The sequence below is a fragment of the Vulpes lagopus genome, chromosome 18 (assembly GCF_018345385.1).
Source record: "Vulpes lagopus strain Blue_001 chromosome 18, ASM1834538v1, whole genome shotgun sequence".
NCBI classification, from domain to species: domain Eukaryota; kingdom Metazoa; phylum Chordata; class Mammalia; order Carnivora; family Canidae; genus Vulpes; species Vulpes lagopus.
In genome coordinates, this window is record NC_054841.1 from 21,259,959 (window position 1) to 21,286,210 (window position 26,252).

The window sequence follows — 26,252 nt, forward strand, 5'->3', positions numbered from 1 at the left end:
TCATAGGGCATTTTGAACATGTCTGAGTATATCAATAGGGTAAGTTCCTAGGGAGGAATACTGATATGGAGGACAGTACAGTTAATCTGTTGTTGTTGTTGTTTTTAAGTAATCTCTCTACCCAATGTGGGGCTCGAACTCATAACCCCAAGATCAAGAGTCACATGCTCCACTGACGGAGCCAGCCAGGTGCCCCGCATTTAAGTTTCGGATGGAGAGTTTCAAACTTCTCTCCAAGGAGAAATTGTACCAATTTAAGCTCCTATCGGCAGTGCAGGAGAGTGCCAGTTTTGCCACACACTCATCTACGCTATGTTGCCAAGCTTTTTACCAATCCCTGCTTATCCAATAGGAGAAAAATAGCACCTTATAGTTTAATTTACATTAAGAGTGAGGTTGAGCTTTTCCATATGTTTAAAAGCCATTTGTAAGCAAAAACTTTAATGCCTTACTGTAGCCTAAATGTAGAAATCTTTGCAGCATATCTCTTTGAACATTGTAAATGCTAGGTCCTGATTTTAACTCGTTGGGAATGCAATCTCTTGGAGTCTACTAGGGCCTGACTTATGTCTGGGGGCAGGGCATTGAAGAAATGGCATAATTGATCCCTTACATATAGAATGTCTAGGTTCTGTGTTGAAGACTCTCCTCCAGCATTTGCTCTCTGCTGTTCCTATTTGCCTGGCCCTGGCATCTCCCATCTGCTGTTGCTCTGGCTCTATGCACATGCTCCTTCATAGAAAGTAGATTAGCAGGTGCTAAAGGTTATCAGAGGCATTTTTCCTGCTGTCTGTAAAAGGGTGAAAATTCACACTAGGGTTTTCAGGAGGAGGAGGTGGGGCAGGTTTCGTTGCTGTTTCTTTCTTTAACTGTTAAGAGGCATTTTTGAAATGAAGCCCTAGGGGAACCCCAGTATACAAAAATAGTTGAAATCAGAGCTGCAGGGTTAGAGAGGAATTAGAAGCCCTGGGCCCACCCCCTTTAGCATGCTGTCTTTTGGGGCCCTCCCTGTTGTGGTCCAAGACATTTTTGCAGAGCCCTAGAGGTAACACCTCAGCAGCATTGGAGCATCCCAAAGAAGGAAAAGCTTTGAAGAGAATATGCCAGCCTTTTCTATCAGAAATACAGATGTGAGGGACTGTATCCATTCCAAGACTCTGTAGAGCCTGTCTTCTAATCAGGAGTGCATCCTGTACTCAGAATTTTGTCACTTGTATGTATTCTCCAGCCTACCATATTTTCTCATTCAGCATCTATTTTGAGCACCCATTCCATGCTGGACATGTTGAATTCCAGTGGCAATCCATGGAGCATAGAGTCTAGTGGGAGATTCAGACACTAAACAGCAAATTCAAGGTAAATGTAAATAAAAATCATGCTGAGTTGATAGGAAAGAAGATGGTGCTATATAAGACAACCTATAGGGACCTAAATTGCATTGGGACGTCAAGGGATAGATGGCTTTACCAGGCAAGTTCTACATGTGTTGAGATGTGAAAGGTGAGTTGGAATTAGCCAGGTGTGACATAGTGGGGAAAGTACTCTATTTTTAAAAATATTTTATTTATTTATTCATGATAGAGAGAGAGAGAAGCAGAGACACAGGCAGAGGGAGAAGCAGGCTCCATGCCAGGAGCCCAACGTGGGACTCGATCCCGGGTCTCCAGGATCATGCCCTGGGCCAAAGGCAGGCGCTGAACCGCTGAGCCACCCAGGCATCCCTGGAAAGTACTCTAGACAGCAGGAATAGCACATACAGAACATTCTAGGGCAGGAAAACCCCTGCCACATTGGAGGAACGGGAAGATATCTAGTTCATAGGCAGCTGGGAGTGATTGGAAGATGAGGTTGGAGAGACAGAGGGACCAGATCATGTGGAGCCACACAAGCCATGGCAAAGAGCTTATTCCAGTTACAGAGTACTAATGCCTATTGTCCATGACCATGGTGATAATTATAACACTTTGTTTTCAGCCCAGTGGTTCCCAGACACAGAGGATCTCAGGCAACTCCAAGGGGAAAGTGCAGGGGAGGCGGGAAGTCATTTGAGCCAAAGACCAGCAGCTTCTGAGAAGGGACTTGAGAACACCACCACAGCAGAAGACATGGAGCTGTTTTTGCTGAACTACCTCAAAGAAAAGGATGTGGCAGATGGAAATGTCTCAGATTTTGATAATGAAGAAGGTAACTGTATTTTGGCTTCGCCAGTTTTTTCTTTTTGAAACGGATTATTAAAAGAATGTGGTATCATTACAAAAAATTTGGAAATCAGAAAAGTCACTCATAACCCCACCATGCTCCACGGAAGCATCCTCATTTTTTGTGCAGTCCTGTCCCATTCTTTTTTTTGTTGCAAACCTATTTTCATGTGGTCAGAGCCACAGTTTAAATGCATTATACCCTTTTTGCACTTAGTTAATCAGCAACTCTCCACATTGCTATAGAGTTTTCATAATTAATGTTTTAATAGCTGCTACTAAGTATCCATTCCCCTGTGGGAAGTTCAGGTTGCTTCTGGCTTTTCACTCTAATAAACAGTGCTGCAGTGGATGATTCTGTGCACGTGACCTTTTCCCTTTTTTTGCATATTTCTTTATAAATCCCAGAAGTGGGATTTCTGGGTCAAGGATATGAACATTATTTTATGCTTGCCAAATTGCCTTCCAGAAAGGTTGTGTCAATTTATACCTTCCCTTCAGCAGTGCTGGATTAACACTGGTTGTACCACAACCTTCCCAACATTGGCCACTAACGAGTTTCACTTCTTGCTAAATTAATAGGTGAAAAATGGTTCTTGATATTGGGCTTTGCATTTCTTTGATTACAGGCAAGGTTGAACATTTTACTCTATGTTCCTTACCTGACTGTTTTTTTTTTCTTATGCCCATTGTCTATTCATATGCTTTGTCCATTCATTTATTGGTGGGAGGAGATTTCAATGTTTTTCTTATTTATTTATATGATAAAGGAAAAGGGAGTTCAGGTTAGTTGAAGCTCCAGCCTGTTGTTTTATTCACAAGCTCAATCTGGAGCTTCAGGTCACAGAAGGATTAATAAATTGTTAGAATCTCCTCTGCAAACATAAAATGCCAAGTCATAATGAGCTTGGTGGTCTCAGAACTATCCTAAATCGAACTGAGTCCCAAATTAGTTTATTAGGTAGGAATTGAGCAGAATTCTTTTTCTTTTTTGGTAGTCTCCACTCCGAACTAAAACCAGTACTTCAGGATAACAGGAAACAGTTGTTCATTGCAACTAACTACAGCCAGTTCCTTCTAAATAGTAGGGAAGCATCACAGAGCCCAGATAATGATTTATGCAGAGCAGAGTAATGATTTATGCAGAACAGAGTCATTGCCCTCCCTGAGGACAGTTTTCTGATCAGAAGTCTATCATCAGACCTTTTCTTCTCAGTTTTCTTTTTTTTTTTTTTTAATTTTTATTTATTTGTTCATGAGAGACACACACACACAGAGAGAGAGGCAGAGACACAGGCAGAGGGAGAACCAGGCTCCATGCAGGGAGCCCGATGTGGAACTCGATCCTGGGACTCCAGGATCAGGCCCTGGGCTGAAGGCAGGCACTAAACCGCTGAGCCACCCAGGGATCCCCTCAGTTTTATTTCTTAAGCCAACCCAATCTTTCTTTTCCTGACCTGCACCCCATACCAAAACCTGGAAACCCAGAAGGAGGGGAGGCTCATGATCCTTCATAATCCGGATTTGCTGTTCTTGTTTGAAATGCTAGCATTGGCTGTGAATCCATTCTTTCACGATTAGGATCTTTGGGTTCTAGTTGATGTTGGCTAGGAACAGACTGAATGAATCAACCTTTCTCCCAGTAACGGAAAAATCCACATCGCTCAAATAACATTGTGCAATAGGTGAATTTCAAACAACAAATCCTCCTCTGGGAAGAAAAGCACAGCCTTATCATTCTTATAATTATCATTCATCAAGTACACACCACACACTTGGCATTATAAAGAATGTTTGGCTTGATGTTGGTTTGACATGTGTTTTTTGTTTTAGCCACAATAAAAGCATTTCGTGTATCTGAGTCCCTTTCTCCAAGAAATCCAAGCATTCTACAAATGCATTTTCATTTATCTTTTTAGCATCTAGTAGAGACAGGTGTGGCCTGCGCTATAAGATTCTGTTGTTTCCAGCAGAGGAAACTGAAGTGGGAAAAAGTGAAGGGAACAACGTTCAGCTCAGTGGAAATGAGCACCAATAGTAACGGGGGCTGAGGGGACAGAGCTGGAGGCTATAAATAGAGGGAAATTTTTCAGGGTAGAGATTTTGGCCTGGGTTTCGGGCAACTCTCGGGTCTTTTTGTTCTTGTTTTAATTTGCAAACTTAAGCCTATCATGTGCAACACAGCATTCTAAGCAGTGAAAGAATGCTAATAGCTGGTGACATTCATCTTATTTAACTTTCTTAATGAGCAAATGAGGTGTGCGTGCTTTATACCTTTTTTCTTTTTTTTTTTTTTTTTTTTTTTTTTTAATTTTATTTATTTATGATAGTCATACAGAGAGAAAGAGAGAGGCAGAGACACAGGCGGAGGGAGAAGCAGGCTCCATGCGCCGGGAGCCTGATGTGGGATTCGATCCCGGGTCTCCAGGATCGCGCCCTGGGCCAAAGGCAGGCGCCAAACCGCTGCGCCACCCAGGGATCCCTATACCTTTTTTCTAGATGAAGTAATGCTGGATGAGAAGGTTGCTAATAGGTGTGCAGGCAGGACTTGAACCGACCTCCTTTGACCAGACCCTCTCTCTGTGTATTATGCCAAGCTGCCCTTCTATTATCTCTTATGCTGACATCTGTAAGGCCTGATCTTGGCCATCAAAAGATCTCACAGGCTGGTGGAGAAGCCACATGATCCCTTTAGTCAAGAATGGACCAAGAAGAAAGAGTAGAGGGAAGAGCAAAGGCCAGCCAGGGAGCTGCCCAGCCTCAGGGCTCCAAATTAGAATGTTGCCCTCTTCACATTTTTATTTTAGATATTTATTAATGGATGAGATGCCTGGGTGACTCAGTGGTTGAGCATCTGCCTTCAGGTCAGGTTGTGATCTCGGGGTCCAGGGATTGGGTCCCACATCAGGCTCCCTGTAGGGAGCCTGCTTTTCCCTCTGCCTGTGTCTCTGCCTCTCTCTCTCTCTCTCTGTATGTTTCATGAATAAATAAATAAAACCTTTAAAAATATATATTTAGGGGAGCCCCGGTGGCGCAGTGGTTTAGCGCCGCCTGCAGCCTGGGGTGTGATCCTGGAGATCGGGGATCGAGTCCCACATCAGGTTCCCTGCATGGAGCCTGCTTCTCCCTCTGCCTGTGTCCCAGCCATTCTCTCTTTCTCTCTCTCTCTCTCTTTCAATAAATAAATAAAATCTAAAAAAAATTAAAATTAAAATATATATTTATTAATGGAAATTTATAAAAGACTGGAGGTAAAGGAAAAAATTAAAATCCTATATGATCTCATCAACCCATCTCTTAGTATTTCGTTGTCCTTCCTGCTGTGCAAAAAATTTATATAATAGTGCTCCCACTGTGTATGCAATTCTATATACTGCTTTTCTCTTTTTAGCACATATTCTTTCATAAACATTTCTCCTTGTTTTTAAAGCCCTCAGCAAACACAAATTTGGGGGCCCTCATGATACGTCATTGTATGGATGTACCATGGCTTCTATAATTATTCCCCTTTGAATGGCCATGGAGGGGTCCCCCATACCCCCCACTCCAGTTTTTAGCTATTATAGTTAATGATCTGGTGAATATACTGACTCCTAGCTTGACCCAAATTTTATATGGTTTCCTTAGGATCAGTTCCTAGACACTTTCCCTTGTAAATGCTGTTCCTGTGTCTGAGGTTGGGAGATCAAATGGAAGTGGGGCATCTCATAAAACTGTGTCCCCAGTTATGCTTTTTTTTTTTTTCAGAAGAGCAGTCAGACCCTCCAAAAGTAGACGAGAGTGACACTGGTCCTGATGTGGAGCCACCATTGCCAGTGCAGATCCAAATAGCCACAGATGTGATGGAGCGCTGCATCCACATGTTGTCAGATAAAAATCTGAAAATCCGCTTGAAGGTCAGTGTGCAGCCCTTTCTCTGCATTTGCATGGCAGCAGGACTCCAATTCGGTCTGGCTGGCAGTGACTGCACGGATGAGCAAGTGGCTGCCCTTATCTCCTGGTCCACGTGTGGTGGCCAAGAGAAGGCATCAGGAAGAATTTATCTATGGGGTGACAGCCTTACGTCCTTCTGTATCAGCTCAGATGCCAAAAGGGAGCCAAGTCCCCTTTGTAGAATTAAAAAACCATGAAGTTTTGGACATTCGTTGACTCTTCAAGGGAAAAAAGAGTCCTATGCTTTGGAAAGGATATCATTTTCTGAAGTGACTTAATGTAGGAGGCAGGTTTGAATCCTTGGAAGCAGTCATTCTTCCAAGCTTGACTCTGGCCCCATCTCTGTTTCTGTTTCCACGTTCATCCCTGGAAAGACACCCACACTTCTTAATCACACATCCTCGTTTGCTGGCAGTTTCCCAAGCAGCGTGCCCATCAGCAAACTCTGTGATAGCGAAACAAGACAGTGGGGTGGGTGGGTGGGCGTGGGGACAAGGCTCACACAGGGAAGAGCCTGGTCCTTCTCACCCCCAAGCAGGCCTAAGAAACAGCTGCCTCAGCGAGTTACTGTTGGCAGTGAGAGCACACTGCCCTGCTCGGGGTGGTGGGCTAGAAACCCCGATCCAAGATCATCTCAGATCTCAGGGTCTGTGCTTTGTGGAATTTATTTTGTTTCCCCAGAGGCACCACTTAGCATTCATCTCTTGTTCCATTCAGCAAGTACTCTTTGAGTGCCTGCTATATGCAAGGCTTGATTGTAGATGTCTGTGTGATATATTAGCCAAGTGTCTTCCCTTTTATGGAGGCTTTGTAGCAGTTGTGTTCACCCCGTAGTTATTGAGATCACCAACGTTGGAGTCAAACCTACACACCTGAGCTCACTTCCTGGCTTTGCCTCTGTGACCTTGAGGAAGTTACTTTACCTTTTTAAGCCTTTGCTTCTTCTGTAAAATGGATGTGATGGTATCTACCTTGCTAGGTTGTTGATTATAAATATGAAACAGCATCAAGTAGGCCACATACACACGTTCATTTGTTCATTCACGTAATGTTTATTGCCGACTGCTGCAGGTCAGGCAGGGGATGTATAGAAGGAAGTGAAGCAGGTATCCCTGTCTTCATGGAACTTCCTGTCTCTTGTGGGGAAATACACAACACACACCTAGAAGATGAGGAAGTATCTGAAGGTAAATAGCAGGTTCTGTGATAAAAAATAGTAATTCACCCATCCAGTGAACATGCATAGGAGCCTACTCTGTACTAAACCCTGTTGAATAAGACAGAGCTAATACCCTGATTCCGACCAGGTCATTGGGGAATGCCTCTCTTGAGGTGGTGATGTTTGAGCTAAGACTTAAAGGCTGAAAAGGAGCCAGCCATGCAAAGGGGCAAGGAGATGAAATGTTTCAGGCAAAAGAGGAAATGTATGTCTTGGAATCAAGTGGTGTCTGACGTAACTTGCCCATTTAGTGACAGAGTTCACCGGGAAGCCAGTGATAGCACTGTCTCCCCTGTACTGCTCTGTTATCCACTATATACCCAGGTTTCTCTTACTCTCCTGCCCGCCTATACCCCCTCAAAGGCAGGCCCTCTTTTGTTCTTTGTTTTTCAAATTTTTATTTATTTATTTGAGAGAGCATGAGTGGGGAGGAGGGACAGAGGGAGAGGGAGAAGCAGACACACACACACACACACACACACACACACACACCCCGCTGAGTAGGGAGCCTGACATGGGGCTCAATCCCAAGCACCCTGTTCTTTGTTTCTGTTCTGGTCTCAATGTGACCAGCACATAGTAGACATTCAGCAGGGCTTAGTGCTTGATGTTAAAAGACCTCACTCTATCTTTCTGACTTAGATGTGTGCCCTCCCCTCCTCTGTGAAGGTGGGCCATCTCTGGGAGGAAAGCCCACATTGGTCATCATCATGACCCCTGCCAGCGACACTGAGGCAGGCCAGTGGTCTTTTAGTGCCCTTTGAGCTGTGGGAGATCAGGACACATATTCTCAGGGAGGGTAAAAAATCCAATTTACATCTAGGCTACGTGAAACCTCTCTTCTGAGGTAGACCTATGTCTCAGCTGCCTACTTGGCAGAGGGAGAAGCAGGCTCCATGCAAGGAGCCCAACATGGGACTCGATCCCGGGTCTCCAGGATCATAACCCCGGGCTGCAGGCGGTGCTAAACCGCTGCACCACTGGGGCTGCCCCGATACCTGTCTTTATTGCCCCAATATCTAGTCCATCAGCATATACACACATTCATGTACACACCTCATATACACATTCAGCATATACACACCTCGAAGATAGTCCCCAAACCCCTTCGTTCCTCTGCCACCTCCCTGTGGCCACATCCCAGTCCTCCTCTCTTCTGGCTGCTTCCTGAGGGCCTGCTTCCATCTCTCTCTTGTCACAGGCTCCTCCCCACTCAGCAGCCAGAATGCCCTTTTTAAAACGTGAATTGTATCATGGCACTTTCCTGCCTAAAACATTCCGATGGCTCTCTGCTACACTTAGTATGAAATAAAAAATTCATAATTTTCAGGGGTTGGGCTACCTCTTACCCCTCCTGTGTTGTGCTGTACTGCATGAGGCCCCTCCTTTAGTTCCCTAACCCCTGCAAGGCCTCCCTCCTCTGGGTTGTCCCCATGGCTGTTTCCACCTCCGGGAACTTCTAGGAACACTCTTACACTCTTCCCATGACTAACTCCTACTCTGCCTAAATCACATCCTCTCTTTTTTCAGGTCTTGGATGTGCTGGATTTGTGTGTGGTTGTTCTGCAGTCCCACAAGAACCAGCTCCTTCCCTTGGCTCATCGGGCCTGGCCCCCACTTGTGCACCGACTCACCAATGATGACCCCCTGGTGGTGCTCAGAGCCTTCAAGGTACTGTGCTGATGCCTCACCACTGTCAGCTGTGGGGGGTGGGGGGCACTCAGCACAGAGCACTGCCATGTCTTTGCGGATTCATTCTCATCTTAGTTGATAGCAATGTCATACCTTGAAGAAAGCATAGCAAGATAAGAAAGGTACAAAGAAGAAAGCAAAAGTCAGTCTCCTCTTGAGTTAGAGGCAGAAGGAACTAGCAGGTAAAAAGGACTGCCAGTATTGAGCACCCACTGTGTGCTTGGCACTTCCTCACATGGGAAGTTATCTCCTTATAACAGCTGTGCAAGGGAGCTACTATTCTCCCCATTTTTTTTTTTAAAGATTTTATTTATTTATTCATGAGAGAGAGAGAGGCAGAGACACAGGCAGCGGGAGAACCAGGCTCCATGCAGGAAGCCCGATATGGTACTCGATCCTGTGGCTCCAGGATCAGGCCCTGGGCTGAAGGCAGCGTTAAACTGCTGAGACACCCGGGCTGCCCTATTCTCCCCATTTTTGACAGAGGAGGAAACAGGCTCAGAGAAGTTCAGGGATTTTTCTCAAGATCACACAGCTAGTAAGTGGTAGACCCCAAACCTGTGAGTTTGTGCCCACCTTCTTAGCACCACACAGGAGTCAAGGTGAAGGGGCCTGGGTTCTAGCAGTGGGCATCCTCTGCCCATCCAGGTGACTCTGGGCAAAGCCTGTGACCACCTGTTTTTCAAGTTGGCCTCAGGAGCATGTGTTCCACCATCCTCATAGTATTGTTGTCAAGGATAAAATGGGTCTATTTTGGTGAAATACTTTGAAAAGTTAAAAGCTATATATATATGTTAGGTATTATTCTCCCGGACTTAGTTTGGTTTCTTTCTTTCTTTTTTTTTTTTTTTAATTTTTATTTATTGATGATACAGAGAGAGAGAGAGAGAGAGGCAGAGACACAGGCGGAGGGAGAAGCAGGCTCCATGCACCGCGAGCCCGATGTGGGTTTCGATCCCTGGCCTCCAGGATCGCGCCCTGGGCCAAAGGCAGGCGCCAAACCGCTGCGCCACCCAGGGATCCCCTTAGTTTGGTTTCTATCAGCACACATTTTGGCTTATTTATTTATGTTCTTCCTTTTTCTGAAAAGTACTTAAGGCAACCTACAGAGATCTATTTCCCAGGGCAAGCTAACGTAAATTAGGAGTAGGTGAGCAAGATGACGCAAAGAAAAAAGATGTGTAGGGACGTAAAGTGAAGCCAGGAACGCAGCTGGTATACTTGACAAAAGTATTTGGGTTTTCTGTAAGATTCTTCAGCAGATACTGGACCAAAACCAGAGCTTACATTTAAAAAGTATAAAATTACTAATATTTTTATTCTAGAGCAAAATATACAAAATCACAGACACACAGAAAGGGGAAGAGGGAGGCTGGGATAAGGGGAGGCGGGGGCGGGGGGGTCTTGCTAAATCTTATTCAGGTGTGCTACTTTCCCTTATGGAAATTAAAAGGTAACCTGAAATGGCAGCAGGTGTAGAAAAAGGAGAAAGATGTGTACACTGTAACTGAGGCTGCTTTTCCACCCCCAGACATGCTGGTGACATCCGAGGCCTGGAGGGCTGTGTACAGCCCAGCCGTGGGACCTCAAGTCAGGGCCTCATTCTCTGCAAAGTCAGCCAACACTGCTGGTTATGCCTTGCTGACCAATTTTTAAAGAAATTCCTATTATCCTGTATATTCAGCCTTGTGCGGTGGGGCACAACGTTTCAATATGTTCTGCTAGAGAGAGTTTAAAACGAGATGCAAAGAAGCTGCCTGTTGTGGAGGACAGGACAAGGGTGACGTGCATAGGAGACGGTGCAGTGAGACAGGAAGGGCTCCAATGTGGCCCTAACTGCTGGGCACTGACACAGTCAGCCTCTGCCCTCCTGGGTCCTGTATGCAGCAGTAGTTGGGCTGCCCTGTTTGTGTTTGTTCAGCTAGCTAGAGTTCAAAGCACAAGTCTTTTCTCAAGGGATATTAGGAAGAGTCAAGAGATGATCTATGTGGACTGCTTTAAGCTCTTCTTTTTTTTTAACCGAAAAAGGGAGGAAAATCAAGGTATTAATCATATTATTTATCCAACCCAAGATTCCTTTGAATTATTCCCCATGTAATCTGTATTTATGGATAGAAGCAGCCATGCCTTGGGAGCAGAGACCTCCAAATTCATAACTGTCAGAATCACAAACCATGGGCAAGGAATTAACAGCAGTAATTCTATTTTTTTTTTTTTTTCAAGAAGAAATTGAATTACCAGACGTTCCTTAGCTCTGTGCTGCCTTGGCAATGTGCAGTCACCAGACCCGGGGCTGTTTCTGCAGGTCTTACGTACCCTCGGAGGCAAGTGTGGCGACTTTCTGAGAAGCCGGTTCTGCAAAGACATCCTGCCAAAGCTGGCTGGCTCCTTAGTCACCCAAGCTCCTGTCAGTGCCCGGGCTGGCCCGGTATACTCCCACACGCTGGCTTTCAAGCTGCAGCTGGCTGTTCTGCAGGGCCTGGGCCCCCTCTGCGAGAGACTGGACCTAGGTAGGTACCAGCCACTCTCCCTTGGTGACACACACCCTGCACGCGGTTTCACCAGCGGCATGGCGCCCCACATCCGGTTGTGCTCTCTCCTCTCCTTTCACGTGTCCATCCTTCATTCTTACTTTGGCTTCGTTGTCCCACCCATCTTGATGTTTCTCTGCCTTGCCGGATGGAGTAAAGAGCCCAGGGTTCACCAGACAGCAGTTGCTTACTGCTTGGCCCAAATGAAGTCTGAGGGCGGATGCTTGTTTTGTTTTCCCTCTCCGCAGGTGACAGCGACCTGAATAAAGTGGCTGATGCCTGCTTGATTTACCTCAGCGCCAAACAGCCCATGAAATTACAAGAGGCTGCCAGGAGGTACGTCTGCTTGATCACCCGCATCCCTTTACGTTTGCTCTAAATTATAGATGATTTGCTAATGGCAAGTGGAGTCGAGGCATCTCTGTTCTTTTCTCTCCTCGCTCTTCTTGCCAGGTTAAGATGGTTTCTTTAACTGGGCCAACTCTAGAGATGGTATTTTTACTAGATGCATTTCTCTTTGCAAGTAACCTTTTCCTCTGCTGCAGCATCAGCAGCAATTCCAGAGGGGCAAAAGGCAGAAAGATGGCGTGCCGAAGGGGACAAAGCACTCTCCCAGTCGGAGAGAGATCCACTTCTAGCCCCTATTCTAGTGATCACTGGTAACCCTGGCACCTCTCTGGACCTCAGCTCCCTCTTCTGCAAAGCATAAGCATTGGGTTACTGATCTGGCTCACCTTGATTCCACAGAGCATCTTAATGGACATCAAGTGTTTTAACCCTTGCAAATTGTACATAAAATTGTGTGTGTGCAAGCAGACACTTATATTCCTTTTTCTAGATAGAGTCCACAGCCTTCATCTGATTATAGTAGGAGTCTATGAACCAAGAAACATAAAATTGCTGAACTAATGGTCTAAAGGGCCTTTTCCAACTCTGAAATTATGTGATGGTAATTTCTAAGAGTTTAGCTTATTCTCAAATAGCTGTGCCACCTCTAACGGAATAAGCTATGTCTGGTTCCTTGAGCCCTAAAGGATTTTTCTCAAAAGCTAAAACTCTGAGCACAGCAGCATTCCCCAGACTTGGGACCAAGCATCACTGTGGCCCCCCCTGCCCCAACTCTCCATCCAGCTGGGGCAGGGGGGCCAGAGTGGACCTACCCTCCCCCGGGTGTCGGAATAAAAGTTGGCTTCCCTGGCCCGGCACTGTGTACTACCCTGGGCACTGCAGTTCCATGTCCCAGAGCAAATCAACAATCCCTCCCACTTCTTAGGCTTCTAGAAATGAGTCCCCAATCTTCCTTGTTGGGGTAGGAGTTCTCTTGTTCCCTGAAGGGCTGCAAGGCCGCTCAGACTGTGAAATGAGGAAGCTGCTTGCTCCCTTACAAATCTTGCACTCTCTGGGAGTGATGGAAATATCCTTTTGAATTGATTTATTGTCCTTTGCAATTTTTTCCTTTTGATTTCCCCAGTTCCCTTTTTTCTTTCTGTCACTTTCCCGTCACTTCCCCTAGGCCCAGAATCAGTCATGGTTTCTTGAGCACAGGGGCGCATCCCAACCAGCTTCTCTTATCCTCAGACATTCTTGTTCCTTAAAGAACCAACTCGGGGTGAAAATACTCCTCCCCCAGGCGGTGTTGCTGAAGCTACTGCTGATTTCAGGTACAGCTCAAGAACGTAATGAATTCATCTTGAAGTAAATTCTCTGTGTGCCAGTTACAACCAAGAGTCACAAAGATCTGACTTTCCCATTCTCTGTCCCATTCTACTTTTCCTACACTCACCCCATACCCGTCCTACAAGTTGAGACCCATCAAACAAATACCCACCAGTCATTATCTTTTCATTTCTAATTTTCTTTTGTGCCGCTAACAGCAATTAAACCTGAAATTGGACCTTGCTGAGTCTTGAGTTGGTATTCAGGGTGCCTCTGGAGGAGGAAAATGCAGCCAGACCACTTGACTGCAGCGCCTTTGTTTGCTCTACCGCATTCCATTCAGGGTTGAGTCAGATGACCTCCCTCTTGCCAGGCTGGGAGGCAAGGAAGTGCAAGGTTGATTGGTTCACAAACACATCATCTGCAAACTTATTTTGAAGTCAAGGGAAAAAACCAGTGTTGTCCTTGATCAAGAACTGATTTGGCATCTTGATTCAGAAATTAATAAGCTCTGTAAATGGGAAAAGAAGCCTGAGACAATGGAAAACCTGGTCTCTTTGTGAGCCTGGTTCCTGAAGGAAGAGAGGGAGGTGGGGGTGGGTACTGGAACACTTGAGCCTACAAGTGATGTAGCCTTCTGCTCCCTCATCTCGGGGACCAATGAACCAGGTCCCCTGGCTCAGTGAGTAGCTTCACCTTCCATCCAGTTGTTTGTCCTTCACTTTCCTCTTTCCCTCACACCCCACATCTCCATTCTAGAAGGGAAGCCTGTCCACCTAATTTGCAAAATCTCTCTTCAGACTCTGTGTCTCTTCACCTCCAAGCTGGCAGGCCAAGCCCCCCTCATCTCTTATAGGAACAGTTGCAGAAACCTCATTGTTGGGCCCCCCCACCCTCAGAACTTCATTGCCGGCCCCCACCATCACTCCTGCCCCCACCCCGGGTCTGCACCCTATGAAGTAGGTGCTGACCCCGACCACCTGCTCATGGGAGAAGGGAAGGCTGTTGTGTGGATTGTGAGGGCCAAGACTTTGTAGTTAAGTGTTCAGCCACCAGCTTCAGCTAAGTGTTGAGAAGAACCCGTGAAAGCCAGAACTGTCCACAGATGCCCCGGCTTCCTCAGAGCTAGTGAGTTGCTGGTGCAGGGTGGACAGCCCCTCTGTCCGACAGGGCTGGCGGGGGAATAGTGAGGGCCAGCACCTGCTCTGCAGGGAGCTAGGTGAGCAGCCGTTTGAGGGGTGGAAGAAGTTTCCTTCTACTTCACCCTTCTAGGTTCTTTGGCTGGCCTGATAATTGAGTTAAGACAGATTAATAGGAGACAAAACACATTTTTTTATTTCACACCTAAGGGTACCCTTATACAAACATGAGACCCAAGGTCACGTGGGGTAGTTGAGGCTTCTTTGCCATCCTGAGCTCAGGAATGGCCTAGGGGCCTGGGCGTCACAGGGGGAGGAGGGTGACTCAAGGGCCCTGCCTTAAGAAGAACAGAGGTTTGGTAATTAGATGTTGGCCCTACCATATGCATAGGTTATTCAGAAGAAAAGTTATCCGAGGTAATAGCTCTCTTTCTGGGCCAGGCCCCTATTCAAATTCTTTCTGGTAGTTAACAGAGAAGTAAGAATTTGTCTTGAATCTGCTGGGTCTCTGTTGCCTCTGCTGGGTCTCTGTTGCCTCCGGCTTGTCAGTCCACACACCAAAATGCTTTTGGGGGCAGGCTCCTCTGCTCCACTTCACGAGTCTGTGGGTCCGGCAGGTGGGGGCCGGAACCTCTGAGGGCCAGCCTCCCTACCGTTGGTGCGGAGACAAATTCAGCAGCTCCGTGAAAGTTTCTCTTTGTGTGCATTACCATTAGCTTTTTTCCTCCCTCCTGTTTGCTTTTCCTGGCTCCAAAGAATGACCAAGCCTATGTTTGCTTTTTTAATTTGTCATATTAAATAGAGCCTTTGTGGCAGGCTTTTACATCCAGGCTGTAAACTCTAGAAATGGAAATTGATCAGGGGGTGGTTGATATAACCAAGGCTGTAAATGCTAAGACCAGAAATGCCATTCCAGTTTAATGCTTTTATCTAGCGAATGTGCCTTGTAAGGAGGAACATAAATCTTGCAACTTGGGGGAAGGGTGGGGGGGCGGGGGTAGGATAGAACCTCACCGTCTGTTACCACTAGGTGTCACTATTAACTGGCTATGCAAGAAAAATACCAGCTCCCCCAAAGTCCATCTAGTTAAATAATTTCAATGGATAACAAATAAGAAAATCCTATTTGGGATGTGGAAGGAGGGGTCAGCATACCACAAGTTGTAAATGAGGCAGTGTCTCTGAGGGTAAGCATGAGATTACAAAGAACAGGTCAGCCATGCCTCCACCTCAACCATGGCAGAGGCCCATTCAACTGATTGAAATTCCCCAGTAGCCCTGGAAGCCTCCGAGATTTCTCCCATCATGCAGTGGGCCTCCACAGTTCTGTGCCTTTCTGACCATGGAGCTCTTCCTTCCCCCACATGAAAGGAATCTGAGATGAGAGCACATACCCCAAATTTCTGTGTTTTTCCTTAAAGCCAATATACAGTGTCAGCTTGATTCAACTGAACTCTGTTGAAACCATGCTCCTTGGGCCTATCTCTGAGCAGCCTCTGAGGCTCCTTGTCTTTTGCAGAGAGGTCTTAAATAATCTAATAAGCCTTCTACCCTAGGGCTAAAAGGAACAAACAAGGCAATACCTGTTTTGAAAAAGATGAAGTCTGTGCTCCACAGGTCTCACCATGAAAGAACAATGCTCTTAGGCCACTTGGTCTCCACCCCCAGGCCTGCCTCCACCAGCGCAGCCCAGGACCCAGGTGGGGATGTAGAGTGCCAGCAGGTAATGACTAGATGGTTGTGCGGGTACTCAATGCTGTGGTCCTTTGTGTGGTGGTGGCCAGGAAGGGGGTGCTGTGGCTGGAGGTGAGGGCTCCCTCCCAGCCTCCTCTGCCTAGCCATTGTACACAAGGGCAGAGGGTACACAGCCTTGGAGGCAGACAAACCTAGGCTCAGATCTTACTGGATCTGTGGCTTTGACCAAATGACTTCATGTCCTTGTACCTCATTTCCCACCTCTGTAAACTAAGGATGATGGTGACACCTTCCTCCCAGAGTCAATGTGCACCTGAATTGCATTTCTTTTTTTTTTTTTTTTTTTAAAGATTTTTTATTTTTTTTTTAAATTTTTTAAATTTATTTATGATAGTCACACAGAGAGAGAGGCAGAGACACAGGCAGAGGGAGAAGCAGGCTCCGTACACCGGGAGCCTGACGTGGGATTCGATCCCGGGTCTCCAGGATCACGCCCTGGGCCAAAGGCAGGCGCCAAACCGCTGCGCCACCCAGGGATCCCCTGAATTGCATTTCTATGTGAGGGAGTCCCACCTGGCAAGTCCGTTCATTCTCCTGACCAGCTGAGGAGCTGCTGTGTGTCAGGCACTGTTCCAGGTACTGAAACGAGACAAAAGCAAGAGAGAGGAAGCCTCTGCCCTTGCAGGTACAGCTGTGTGTGTGTGTTTACACACCTGTTAGGAATATCTATAAATACACCAAATATATGGTGCAGGGTGTATATATTATATGAACACTTGTGCACTTGGGCATAGTGTTCCTTATTATAAGCCTACCTCATCTTTACTGAACTCCGAAGAGTTTTTCACCCCGGAATGATCTTTTCATGTTAATTGTGCCACCTCCCCCTACCACCCTCTGCGTGAGAAGTCAGGACCAGGTTTCAAGGTTCATTTACTGGCTGACTTCCCCACTTTCTTTCTAGCAGTAGGATCCTAGCCTATCAAAGAACCAGCCGGTGCCTTCAAACCCTGGATGAACATAGACTGGCACGGGCTCGTTCATTTCATCCCCGTCAGAGCCCGGCTCCTTTCTTTACCCACACATGGGCCTATTATATTTGAACAGATCAGGAGCCACAGAGGTGATCCGTTAGTTCAGCTGAGCTTGAAATTAGTAGCTCATCCCCTTAAATGTTGTGGGCAGTTTGTTTGAGCTTGGGCTGCAAAGCTGTTTCCCCCTTGGATTGCACCCAGCATGGAAATGAGGGCACTCCTAATATTTTTCCTTTTGACATTTGATTAATAGTTGACAAATCCAGACCCAAGTAGTTAGCTTTCCTATTATCCATCTTTTGACAGGCATTGCTGCTTTTCTTTTCCAGGCTCATTGTTCTAAAAATACACTCAGATCTGAAGCTGTTCACTGTGCATATACTGGCATGATTTCCTGGTGTCAAAGATAAGAGACATCTGCCATGCAGATTATAAACAAAGTGGGTTGCTGGGTTTCAGATCTGAAGGCAGGGACCTCGGTGCTACTTAAACCAAATGCCACCCATCCTTCTCCTGCTTCCTTGGTGTTGTCCTGTGATTGATAATTGACCGAGGTCAACCATTTTACCCCCTAGTAGTAAGGCAGGTGTGGGGCATGCCTGCAAGTCACCGCACTGGGTTGGGAACCAGGATGCGCTTGATGCTCCGGGGAGCAGGACCACCTGTACAAAGTGGGTTTCACATGTCAAAAGCCTTGTCAGACTATAGGGTACCTGTTTCATCACTTTGCAGGGTCCATGGTCTGTCCTGAGCACTTACGAGACTGGTGTGAATGTCATGATTTCAGTACTGAGCAAACCAGCCAGGAAAACAGCCTTCATTATCTTATTTTATGTGTGTTTATTCGCAAAAATTTTTTTATTAACATGCAAATACTGTGTTGAGAGCTGAAGGATTGTAAAGATGAATACCAGGTTAGAGTGGACTTCATATTGCTGCTCATGGCAGCACAGCCCTGGGCCAATCAGTTTACTTCTCCAAGTCTTTGCTCCCTCGTCTGCAAGACTAGAGTGAGCATATCTGTTATCTTCCACCAAATCAAATTATTGCAGGATTCAGTAAACTCATGCATATTATTCTTCAGCGCAAAATGTCAACAGAGAGGAAAAAGTCTGTAAGTAGTTGTTAGCATTATTAACTTCCTCCTGATTCCAAAAGAGACCTAGGACATCTTATCAATTAAATATATGCAACAAAAATAATAAAGGGGAAAAAACAAGGTGAAACCAGGGTTGAGGTTAACATATAAAGTGCACACCTAGAGCTCTGCACCCTTGCTGGAGACAAGCCTTCAGTGTGGCTCTCATCTTCCACAGACAGAGCAAAGAGGGAAATGCATCAATTGTGCACCTTCCGGCATCCCTGAAATAAGAAAAGAGAGCTCCGCAGAAAGAAGCACAGCTCTCCTTGGTTTTGAACCCTAAAAAATTTCTCCATGGGTCACCTTAGAAGAATGCTGGGTATTGTTGTGACTAATGTTTCTAACGTCCTTGCAGTGAATACACAACTAAGCTTCCTAGAGCTGCTTCTTCCTCGCATCCATCAGCAGAGGCTCCTGGCTTAGTGCCAAAGCGTAGGTTCCAGGAAAACAGTTGGGGGGAGGGGGACAAAATAGGTAGGCTGCTACAAAGATGTCTTTATCTTCAAGGGTATACACCTTTGGGGTGAGAGGGTGGGTGTGGAGTAGGAAACGCTCCATGTGGCCTGAGTCAGCCCCCTGTGTACTCTGGCACAGGGCCGCTTTGAAATCTGCGCCCAGCGGTGTTGTGGCTAGAGGGGGTGGATCTAGGCCTGCGGGGGGCCTCGAGGCAGGCAAGGCAGCCAGATGGAAAGGGCTGCTTTTAAATCCTGCCCCAGTGGGATTTAAACCCTTCTAGGTCTGGCTTATTTTTGAATTGTCTGTAACAGATTGGTCCTCGCAGTGCCATATCTTTTTAAATATGCACAAAGCAATGGAGTCACTCCACTGCATTTATGATACTTTGTCTTGTGGTATTTTAGGGGTGCGATTAGCATTGTAAGCTTCTACTGGTGTTTATGGTTTTAAATCCTGTCCCTGTTGCATTTAAATATTTTTATTATCGGTCTTTGTGTGAGTATGCGAGATGGAGTTAGATCGATAGATGAATGGTTTCGAACAGGTAAATATAGTTAAGTCTAACGAGTACATATAGCTGCAGAGGTAATTGGTAGTATTTATTTGGAGAGTAAATCGTTGCTCCAAGTCATAATCCTCCATTTCCAACATTTAGAAACAAAAAAACGACCTCCTCGCAGGAGAAGATAGCTAAATTGAATAGCAAGAAAGGACAGGCTTGAAATACTGGTTAACCAATGAACCGAGACCCATTAGAGTAAATTACCAAGATAGAAACATCACCCCACCGCTCGCTGGCTAGGACACGTCGTCACCCCGAGCATCCATTTGTTTAAAAGGAAACACACAGCCTCATTTGTAGCATCGGCGTGCACCGAGTCACGGGAGGAGATGGCCGAAGAGAAGAGCGTACAGGTTCTGCCAGAGAGGGAATAGCAGGGAAGCTCGAATAACTTTGTGGGCGTGCCTGCTTCCCAACAAGTGAGTTCATTTTCTGATTGCATTTAGTCATGGCCATGTAGAGACAGCCCGTATCATGTTCCTAAGGTTTCATCCCTGAATAACTTCTTTAGAAGCCCCAAATAAATAAACAGATCACAAAGCCACAAGTTCTTTACCACTGGCACTTATGCAGACAGCTCATGAGAGCATTTTATAAATCCAGAAAGAGACAAGGAGCAGCAGATCCCTCAAGCAAGTAATTGACAGAGAAAGAATAGCCTGTCACCCAGGAGAGGTGGAAGCTCTGCATTTCACTTATAGTTTATTTAGCTTCACTAGGCCTGGATTGGCTGGCGGTTTTCTAGAGCTGCTTTTGAGCAGATGTTGTCTAGACCGAGATGGTGAGGACACACCCTGTAGTATTTGCATCTGCAACAGAGGGATTTCTTTGGGGTGTTGCCATATTTGGGAGGCCATCCAGTGCCCATGCTTGAGAACCACTGTGGACTGTTGACGTTGGAAGGGGGCTTAGAGCTGATGTTTACAGAGAAGCAACTTGGCTGTGTCCCCTCCTTGGGTTCCACCTCACATGTGCAGCCCTCCCCGCAGTGCACCATGTGCCTCTGTGCATAGTCTGTCCTCCCTACCAGATGCTGAGCCCCAAGGCCAGAGCCTTTGTCCATCCATCTTTGTGTCCCACATACCCAGCTCAGTGCTTGGGCTAGAGCAGGTGCTAGGAAACGTTTGGTGAACCACAAAGAGGCGGGACCCAAACCCTGCTGACCAGAACCTAGTAGTAGCACATTGTCTATTTCCCCAGGCCACCTCACCCCCAGCTTTGTCACTCAGAGCAGGCCACTATTGATCATAAAGGAATGAGCCGCTTCTGTTGGTTTGGTGTCTGGAGTTTATTAGGTACTTGCTGATGCCCATCAATTGTAGATAGGGCTGGAGTGCAGGGAAATGGCTGCCTGCATGAAGCGAAATTCAATAAAACCGCATTTTAAGTGAAAAATCAGTATAAACACCAGGCTTCTTTGCCATGGAAACAGAGGTTGCTTAGAAACTGCCTAACGGCGAGTTCTAAATTTTTTAAAGTCAAGTTATCATTTAAGCTACACGGCCCTACAGGTTATTGAGAGATAATCACTCGCCTCAGGACACTCAGAGGCATGAGGCACAGCTGAGTGCCTCCCGAAACTCTGGGGACCAGATAATCTCTTGATAACTGTGCTCCCTGGAGCCACTGATTTGGGCCTGGGGGAAGGAGAAAGAAATTTTTGTTCAGGACTTAAATGGTATACATATTTTTTTTTTAAGTGTTTCTCTTTAGGTTTGAAAAAACATGGAGCTGGCCGTTTGGCATGTTCAACAGCCATCTCTGCCATGTCTCACGATGTATTAGGAACATTTTCCAGGCAGTTACCCCAGTCACTTCAAATCGGAGGTCCTCTCTTTGTCTTCTGGCTTTCTATTATGCAAAAGGGCTTTTCAGGGTCTTCAGCTTTTGGCTCTTCACTTTCTGGGAACCCCTCTCCCCAGCTCGGGATGGGCAAGAACTGGCCGCAGGACAAAGTGGTACCAGAGTTTGGAGTAAAGCTGGGCCACTGAGCTCAGACAAAGGCCTCCCAGGCCTCTGTTCAGCTCCCAGGGGCTTAAACTGAACAAGGGTTCAGGTTCAGAATGTGTCAGTGTTTAGAGTTCAGCAGGTCGCATGCCTTTCGCCAAGCAAGAGCACAGCTACACCTGCCAGCACCTGGTTGCCCAGCATGGTTTTCACTCCCAGCTTCAGGCACGCAGAGGGCAAAGAATATTGCATTTGTTTTTTTCCTGAAAATAGCGGGCGAAATGAGAATGCCATCGGCTGAGGCCTGGGACCCCCACCAAGTCAGTATGAAGGAAATTACGAGTGAAACAAAAGACAAATGTTTTGCCCTTTTCAGAGTGTCGGAGAAGTTTCCGTGGTATGGCGGTGCTGCAAAGGTTGGTAGTGATAATTATTCCTTAGACACACACATAGTCTCTGGAAGGAGCAGTGTTTTCATTATACACTTCAAAGTGTTTTCCTGCACCTCATCTCCTTAGAGCCTGGCAACAAACTTGTGAGGAGGGTGGGGCGAGTGTGATCATCTTCCTTTGGAGAAAGAGGAAACAGGTTCACAGAGGCAAAATAATTTGCCTCAAGCCCCAGAGGCAGGAGAGGGAACTGGTATGGCTCCCTGCCGTTCTGGGGTGTCTACCCCTTTAAGAGCTAAGGAAGGAGACCCGAAATAATTCTTCTAAGAGTTTGGATCTCACTTAATAAAAGAAGGTGAACTTTGTCCACACATTCTTACTTTGTTTCTCTGTGAGCATTTTACTTAGAGTTCTCACAGGGCAAGGAGAGTGGCTCTCTCCTTTTCCTTTCCTGCCAAAGAGCAGAACATCTGCGTTTAGCATGTTCAAAAGGACTCAGAGTGAACATTGCAAGGTATTCATGCCCCTATAAGGCAGAGCAGAGCCCTGACTGAGGTGGGCCACGGCACCACTTCGCCGGGTGGTGCCCAGGTCACATTATTCCTCGGTGCGCCAGGCTGTAGCTTGAGAAACTGTTCCAGTTCTGGAAGAGGGAAAAAAAATCAAATGAAGCCATTTGCATTCTAACCATCTTTGGCACCAGGGAAAACTGTCAACTGTGTCACATGTAAATAGAAATCAGCTTCCCATTTTTGGTGTGTTTTTTCATAATTTCCCTTGCCACTCTAATTATCAAAGATATTTTTGTTTTTAAACAAAAATTGTCTCCCACGCAGGCCCCATCTCCTTTCTGCGGTGAAGTGGAAACGATGAATTAGAATATTCTAATCACTTCTCCAGCAACCACCGCTGAGATTATAAGCACAAGATTATCCTAAGTAAAGAAAACTTAAATTGTTTAGGCACAAACCAGGCCAGAAAAATTTTCAAAGGACCCCCCTTCCCTTCCCACCTGCCTCCCTTGCCTCCTTAGCAGATGTCTATTAAACCCAAGGAAGAAAGCAAAACTGGCTTCCCCCAGAGTAAGACCCAAATCCCCTAAAGGCACGGGTTTTTCAGATTAACAAAATTAAAAACAGAATTTAGCTCCATTCAGCATGAATTAAATTCCTGTTTGCTGCCCAACAGTATGGGAGAGCCTCCTAGGTCATCAAGAATAAAATGTGATTCATCAAATAGATACTATCCATGCCATTACTTAGTAGGTAAGGATCACATGGGCTAGACGCTGTGTAGGACTGGATCTGTGTTTTCTCATTTAAGCCTCAGCAAAATCCCACATAGCAGTGATAAGTGGACTAATCTCCCTCAGCCACATAGCAGTGATGTCCACCATAATGTGAATCCTGTTGGTAACCTTCCCTAGACCTTCCATGGTGGTGAACAGTTGACCTCTCCTTTAGATCCTTTTATAGGATGTGATTTTCCAGAGACGTATGCATCTTAAGCCATTGTCATGCAGTGTCATAAATCACTAATTAAATATAAGAACCTGTTGGGTCAGGTATTCGTTGAGGGCTTACCATGTGCCATCCCAGTGCCTGGTACAGCAGTGAGCCAAAAAAGGTGTGGTCACAGCCCTCAGAAGCTGTATTGTGAGGAAGGGAGATAGTTGATAGACAGTAAGTGCTGGGAGGGGTGTCCTGAAAGAGAAAAATAGGGGGCAGCCACCTAAGCACAATGGTCCAGGAAGGCCAACCTCTCTGAGCCGGTGATACATACCAACAGGGAGCTGCCCAACTAGGGGAGGGCCTCATCATTGAAAATCCAGACTCTGGAAAAAAAAAAAAAAAGAAAGAAAAGAAAAGAAAATCCAGACTCTGAATCACTGAATTGGCCAAGTGTATGAAGTTTACACTTGGACTGCTCAGTGCAGTTGCCCTGAGCACATGGTTGGTCAATCAGAAATGGATATGAGCAGATGAGAGGCAAAGGTTGCAACCCCAAAGCTCAGGCCAAGTTAAAGAGCCTCACCCTCAGGAGGTATGTGGTGTTGGGTGGCCCAGGCCCTTCAGCTCTGTCCCTGTCATGTGTAGGATACCAGTTCTCTGGCTCCGCCAAAAGTCAGGGGGCCCAGCTCAGTCGGTTCCTGCTACAGGAGAATAACTGGGTCTGATCTCTATGAGCCTGTCCAGACCATCAAGAACCCATGGATCTTGGTGGCCAGAAGAGGGTGAACTACAGAGCTCAGCGGCAAGTTGGCAGGCCAGGGATTAGGACCTGGAGACTCGGAGTGTGGGCTTGCCCTATGAGCCTGGAATGAGAAGTGGAGCCTGTCAGTTTTCTTTAAAAACTCCTGCTTGAAACCCCAGGACTTAGCTGGTTTCTTTGCCAAGAGCTTGTTTAATGTCAGTATTGTTCTGCTCAGACTACTTACTTTACTCTCAATGTCAATGGATATGAAATTCTTTATGCGCTGTGGGACCATCCTAATGGCCCTGTCTTTCGAACTACAGTGGGTTTGCTCTGCTATTCAAAGAGATTGGATTTTATCAGGTTCTCCCCCAAATAACCCAGTAAGCTGCCCCATCGCGAGAACACTAGCCACTCTCCCTTCTCTCTGCTCCCTTGAGACTCCAGCCCACCCTCCTTTCTGTCTCTCCACAGGGTTTTCCTCCACTTGATGAAAGTGGACCCGGACTCCACCTGGTTTCTCCTGAATGAACTTTACTGCCCTGAGCAGCTCACACCTCCCCACCCCAGCCTCCACCCCGTGCAGCTGCGGGGGACCATGGGGCAAGGGAACCCTTATGCAGCCAATGTGCTCTGCCTACTGCAGGAGCTGCAGTGACCCCCCCGACCCCCCACCACACACACACACCTAGGTGTGACAGGGCAATATCTTTGTCCTGCAGGTGGGGCGACCCCACCCTGACCCCAGGTGGTGGCAGAGAAGACTGCGAAGGTGGATTAGACAGCCAGTCGATTTATAAATTGATCGATCCCACAACTGCTTAGAAATTGAAGGAAAGTAGCTGACTGTTATTTATATTTCATACCTGGTGTTTTCAAATGACATTGTCTGGCAGCTCTAAGGGCTTAACTCCTTCGCTTACCATCTCTGTGGCCCCAGCTGTCCCACAGGCCATCCCCACCACACACACACACACACACACACACACACACACACACGCATCCCCACACCGGAGAGCCTAAGGACACATGGAGGGAGGCCTCTACTATGCACCAAGTGTGTCCCCTGAGCACCTGAGGACCACATGGAAGTACCACGCACCCAGGAGTCTTCAGAACGCAGCCCTACATCACGGACATGTGTACCTCCCCTCCTGGAACAGTGAGCTAGAGCTAACTCATTGTACCCAACCTGTTATTTGGAAGAAAATGAAATAAAGGCAATTCTTGGATGAAAGCTGTGATCAAGAGCTCACTTTAAGGTTTGTTATTTAAATTGGATGCTTCTTAAGAAATGAATTTATGTTCTTGAATGGATGATACAGAGCCATGGTGTAAATCCAAGCAGTACAAAACAGAAACGGTGAAGTCTCCACCTCATTCCCCAGACATCTGGTGTCCCTCCCAGAAGACAAACACTCATGGCAATTTTTTCATACCTGTTAAGTAGGAGATTGATTATTTTTTACTTTTTATTATGGATAATAGTATACAGCAAGCTCCATGTACCCATACCCCAGCTGCACGAGTTACCAGCACGTGGAGAGCTTTGCTTCATGGCTACCCTCACACATTTACCTCCCCAGCTCCCCCAGTCCCCGGAGTATTTTGAAGCACATCTTGGAAGTCCTATCCAAACCTTTTTTAAAATGTAAATCATGGGGTGCCTGGGTGGCTCAGTCAGTTAAATGTCTGCCCTTGGCTCAGGTCATGATTCCAGAGTCCTGGAATTGAGCCCCGCATTGGGCTCCACAACTCATCAGAGTCTGCTGGAGATTCTCTCTCCTACTGCCCCTCTTCCCCCTGCTTGCGCTCTCTTTCTCGTGCGTGTGCGCACACACACACACACACAGTTTCTCCCTTAAATAAATAAATCTTTTTTAAAAATTAAGAAAAGGGGGGCAGCCCCGGTGGTGCAGCGGTTTGGTGCCACCTGCAGCCCGGGGTGTGATCCTGGAGACCCGGGATTGAGTCCCACATCGGGCTTCCTGCATGGAGCCTGCTTCTCCCTCTGCCTGTGTCTCTGCCTCTCTCTTCGCTCTCTCTGAATGAATAAATAAATAAATCTTAAAAAAAAAATTAAGAAAAGGGGATGCCTGGGTGGCTGTGGTTGAGTGTCTGCCTTTGACTCAGGTGGTGATCCCAGGGTCCTGGGATCAAGTCCCTGCATCAGGTTCCCTGCAGGGAACCTGCTTCTCCCTCTGTCTGTGTCTCTGCCTCTCTCTGTGTGTCTCTCATGAATAAATAAATAAAATCTTTTAAAAAATTAAAATTAAAAAAATGTGCAACCACACTAGCATTACCACACCTAAACTAGCAGTGGTCCTTTCATATTGTACACAGTGAATGTTTAAATTTCCCCAGCACATTGAATCAGGATCCAAATAAGGTATATACATTGCTATTATCTGTCCCTTAATAAATATATTTTAATTTATAGATTCCCTCTCTTTTCTTCTCCCTGTAC

The 26,252-nt window shown here is 46.4% G+C and overlaps 1 protein-coding gene across 1 annotated transcript in view; it reads left to right on the top strand.

Moving 5' to 3' along the window:
• Nucleotides 1-25,022, top strand: part of TTI1 (TELO2 interacting protein 1) — a 46,965-nt gene extending 21,943 nt beyond the window's left edge. Inside the window, exons 3-8 of the mRNA XM_041732629.1 lie at nucleotides 1,975-2,184; nucleotides 5,946-6,094; nucleotides 8,881-9,021; nucleotides 11,348-11,552; nucleotides 11,822-11,909; nucleotides 24,260-25,022. Coding sequence (XP_041588563.1) covers nucleotides 1,975-2,184; nucleotides 5,946-6,094; nucleotides 8,881-9,021; nucleotides 11,348-11,552; nucleotides 11,822-11,909; nucleotides 24,260-24,443 — 977 coding nt within the window. The 3' untranslated portion in view covers nucleotides 24,444-25,022. The remainder of the gene's footprint in view (nucleotides 1-1,974; nucleotides 2,185-5,945; nucleotides 6,095-8,880; nucleotides 9,022-11,347; nucleotides 11,553-11,821; nucleotides 11,910-24,259) is intronic.
• The last annotated feature ends 1,230 nt before the right edge of the window (nucleotides 25,023-26,252 follow it).